Genomic DNA, 3359 nt, shown 5'->3' with positions numbered 1-3359 from the left:
GTGTGTGTGTGTGTGTGTGTGCGTGTGTGAGAGTGTGATAGCTCTTGTGTTTCAAGTATGTTAAAGTGCTGCACCCTCTGCCCTCTGTTTACCTTTGCTAGTCATCTGAGACCAATAACTAATCAGTTGACATGTTTGTCCAGGCATAGCCATGCACTTGACCGGTCATGTTACACACACAGACACACAACCACATATATGGCTACACCAAGCAGCGCAATTGTCATCAATCAGTTGAGGCCCATGGTAAATACACATGCAGCAATGCATTTACTCGGGTCCACAATATCACTTGCGGCACTGCAAGGTTTTTCCATTAGAATAAACACTGGTTTCATTCTTTTTATGTATCATGTGAACATAATGACCTCTGTTGTAGCAGTGTCATAAGGCAAATATGACCTCAGAAGATTACAAATCCCCTTGAGGGGAACAATACATGGATCATGGTTTTAAGAAACCTGTTCAAGCAGTGATGTGCTATGCATGTGTGAGCAGGTTAGTACAGCCACACACACACACACACACACACACACACACACACTCACACACACACACACAAACACACAAACACACCTTTGTGCCAAAACATACAGTTTAACTTTTCAGGTGTCACTCCTTCAGTTTGTATTAAAACTCACTGTGATTGGCTAATGCGTATTTGCTGGCTTTATGTCTGTCAGTACTTTGCCCTCACTTTAAACCACTCCGCGGCCGGAAGAGTTGTTACTGCTTCTATGGCACAGTACATTGTTACAATGGTAATGTGTGTGCGTGTGTTCACCTTGCCTCTCTCAAGCTGTATTCCCAGCCAAAAGAGTAAATAGGTATGGGCATGCCTTTTCGCTGCAAGGCTTGAAAGACTTGGCTGGTCTTTATTTGTTCTGTCATGTTTCTATACACTTAAGCTCTAAAACACACTTGTACTATGTATACACACTCACATTACAGACTGACAGTGTTATCACATGGCTCATGGCAGATTCATGATTTGCACCTAAAGTAGGAAAAAGGAATTGAGTCTTTGACTGTTACACCTTTGACACTCTGAGCACCCAGTTTGCGATTTAAAGTCTAAGAAATTAGTCAGTACTTCCTCTCTGAATTAACAATCAAGCCAGAAGCAATTCTGTTACTGACATGTATACCAATTTTATTTTAATACTTACTGTAAAACAGATTTTCTTTTACAATATAGGTAACCTAGAACATGTTTTCTTTGTCAGTGCTTTGTTGAGTTATATACAGTATATGTCAATTTAAAAAAATTAGAGTATCTGCACAAAGTATCCAGCCTCCTCTGCCAAATACATTTACCATCTTCCTTATGTGCCGTTGCATGCCAAGGAAGTACAAATGAGCTAATGCAAAAACATTTGTTTAAATATTTGATTGAATGTGTTCTTCAGAGTAATCTGTCAATTCTGATTTGTAAAAGCATCATCTGTAATACAATTATTGAAAAGTAAACAGTTATCCTTTGTATCATCTGACAAGCGAGCAGTTTTGAAGAAGCAAACGGGCAGCTTCACTTAACCTCATGTTTGTCCCACTCAAGATGCAGTGTAGTAAAATTTGGGCCTGATGGGCTTACCTGCAACAGATATTGTCTGTCTTGGCAGAAATACTAGGGCACTGATCTCTGTTTGCACATTACATCATCTCTTACAGTAGTTTCCACACACACGTACATGCGCATGCACACACACACATACACACACACCCATACGCACACACACACATACACACACACGCACACACACACACACACACACACACACACACACACACACCTTGCACTAGCTTTACTCATGTCTTCCAGTCATACAACGATTCACTGCCTTTATGTTGAAACCTGTGACAACACAGGTGGAAAACCAACCACCATGTTTGCTGGCATTACTGGCAGAAAATAAATGTCATGTTATACGGATTTGAGGTAGAAAGTATTTCTAAGAACAGGATGGGACAACTGAACTGACTCACCAGCCACTGGATGAACTTACCTCATTTAAACAGCACTGACTGGGTTGATGCAGAGAGGAACAGAAGTGGGAAGGGGAGAAAAAAAAGAAGTGTGTGGTTGGATGTAAGAGAGATGCAGCATCTTGTTGTTGTGTTGTCACCTGTTCCAGGAAAAGAAAGCCATAAATGTGAACATCATCACTAGAAAAGAAGTCAGCGGATCACCAAAATCACTAGGGGTTATTGTGTGTGGAGCATCTGTACAACATTTTGTGGCAGAAATATTTGAAAAACTTCACAAAAAAATTAGTTTATTTATGTTATTTGATCATGTGTAATGCTTGGGCACCTTTTTGTGATGTTAACCTGCCAATCGCCTCACTGACATTTGACAGAATTAACTCTTACTTTTCTGAGGTGCAAACAGATCACACACACCTTAGAAAAGTTTTTCACCTGTGCCATGCAGTTTCATTACCATGCTATACTTCATTCATTTTGTCCTACATGCCGTTGGTCTGAGGTATTTCTACATCATCCACACAGGGGAGCAAAAATCTGGCTTTTCTTCAGCAACTAAATGTCAGTTTCTCAGTGGTCAAGCAATAATAGCGACATTGTAAATATAGGCTGACTTTGTTTTTTCACATGATAGCTGTAGATTACATGGCCTTAGGGAGAATGTGAATCAACTGATTCCCACTTGGTGCTTATACATGTTTGACTGATTGTTACAGTAAGTCCAGAGCTTAAATGCTCATTTATTGGACAGTCATAAACCAAACTTGTCACTGTTCTTAATATAAGTAACAATAACAAAAAAGTGTTGGCAGTGAAATATTTATCAGGAATGATGTATCAGAGCATGTTTAGTATTTCTTTCCTAATGTCGAGTCTCTTGTTGATGAATGTGTGATGGCACATCTGTTAATGATACAGTTTCTCTTTACTCCGGGAGATGTTACTGATGTCCTTTTGTCCTTTTTGTCCCATTTACAGTGAGATCAGCCAGCGGGCGGACAAGGAGAGCAGAAAGAGAGGGATCTGGCATCACCAGTCCCAGTGAGTAGACTGCACCCCTTTCACCTCTATCTACACATACAGCAGTCCATTCATCATTCATCCATACATTCCGCACATGCGTACCGAGTGTCCACTGACAGATCCATGTCCATGCATCTGTCATCCATCCATATTTGGTCGTTGTCAAAGTCATACACTGCCTTAACAACCTACATTTAATCTCTCACTATTCCTCTAAAGCATTGTGTAAGTCAATGTCATTGATTCTCAGTAGAGGGATGTGGTAACACTGAGGGCAGAGCAGGTCCTGTTTTATGTTCAGATAAAAGCTGATAGTGTACACGCGCACACACACACACACACACACACAC

General features: G+C 40.5%; 1 protein-coding gene across 2 annotated transcripts in view; it reads left to right on the top strand.

Moving 5' to 3' along the window:
* The window catches only part of septin9a (septin 9a), a 69703-nt gene that overhangs the window by 5766 nt on the left and 60578 nt on the right, over nt 1-3359 (top strand). For both annotated transcript variants that reach the window (XM_032538424.1, XM_032538430.1), the window contains exon 2: nt 2965-3027. In XM_032538424.1, the coding sequence (XP_032394315.1) occupies nt 2965-3027 (63 nt within the window). The remainder of the gene's footprint in view (nt 1-2964; nt 3028-3359) is intronic.

This window comes from Etheostoma spectabile, chromosome 15, assembly GCF_008692095.1.
Source record: "Etheostoma spectabile isolate EspeVRDwgs_2016 chromosome 15, UIUC_Espe_1.0, whole genome shotgun sequence".
In the NCBI taxonomy this organism is placed as follows: Eukaryota; Metazoa; Chordata; class Actinopteri; order Perciformes; family Percidae; genus Etheostoma; species Etheostoma spectabile.
The sequence above is the reverse complement of the archived record's forward strand: the minus strand, read 5'-3'. Positions and strand labels throughout refer to the sequence as shown.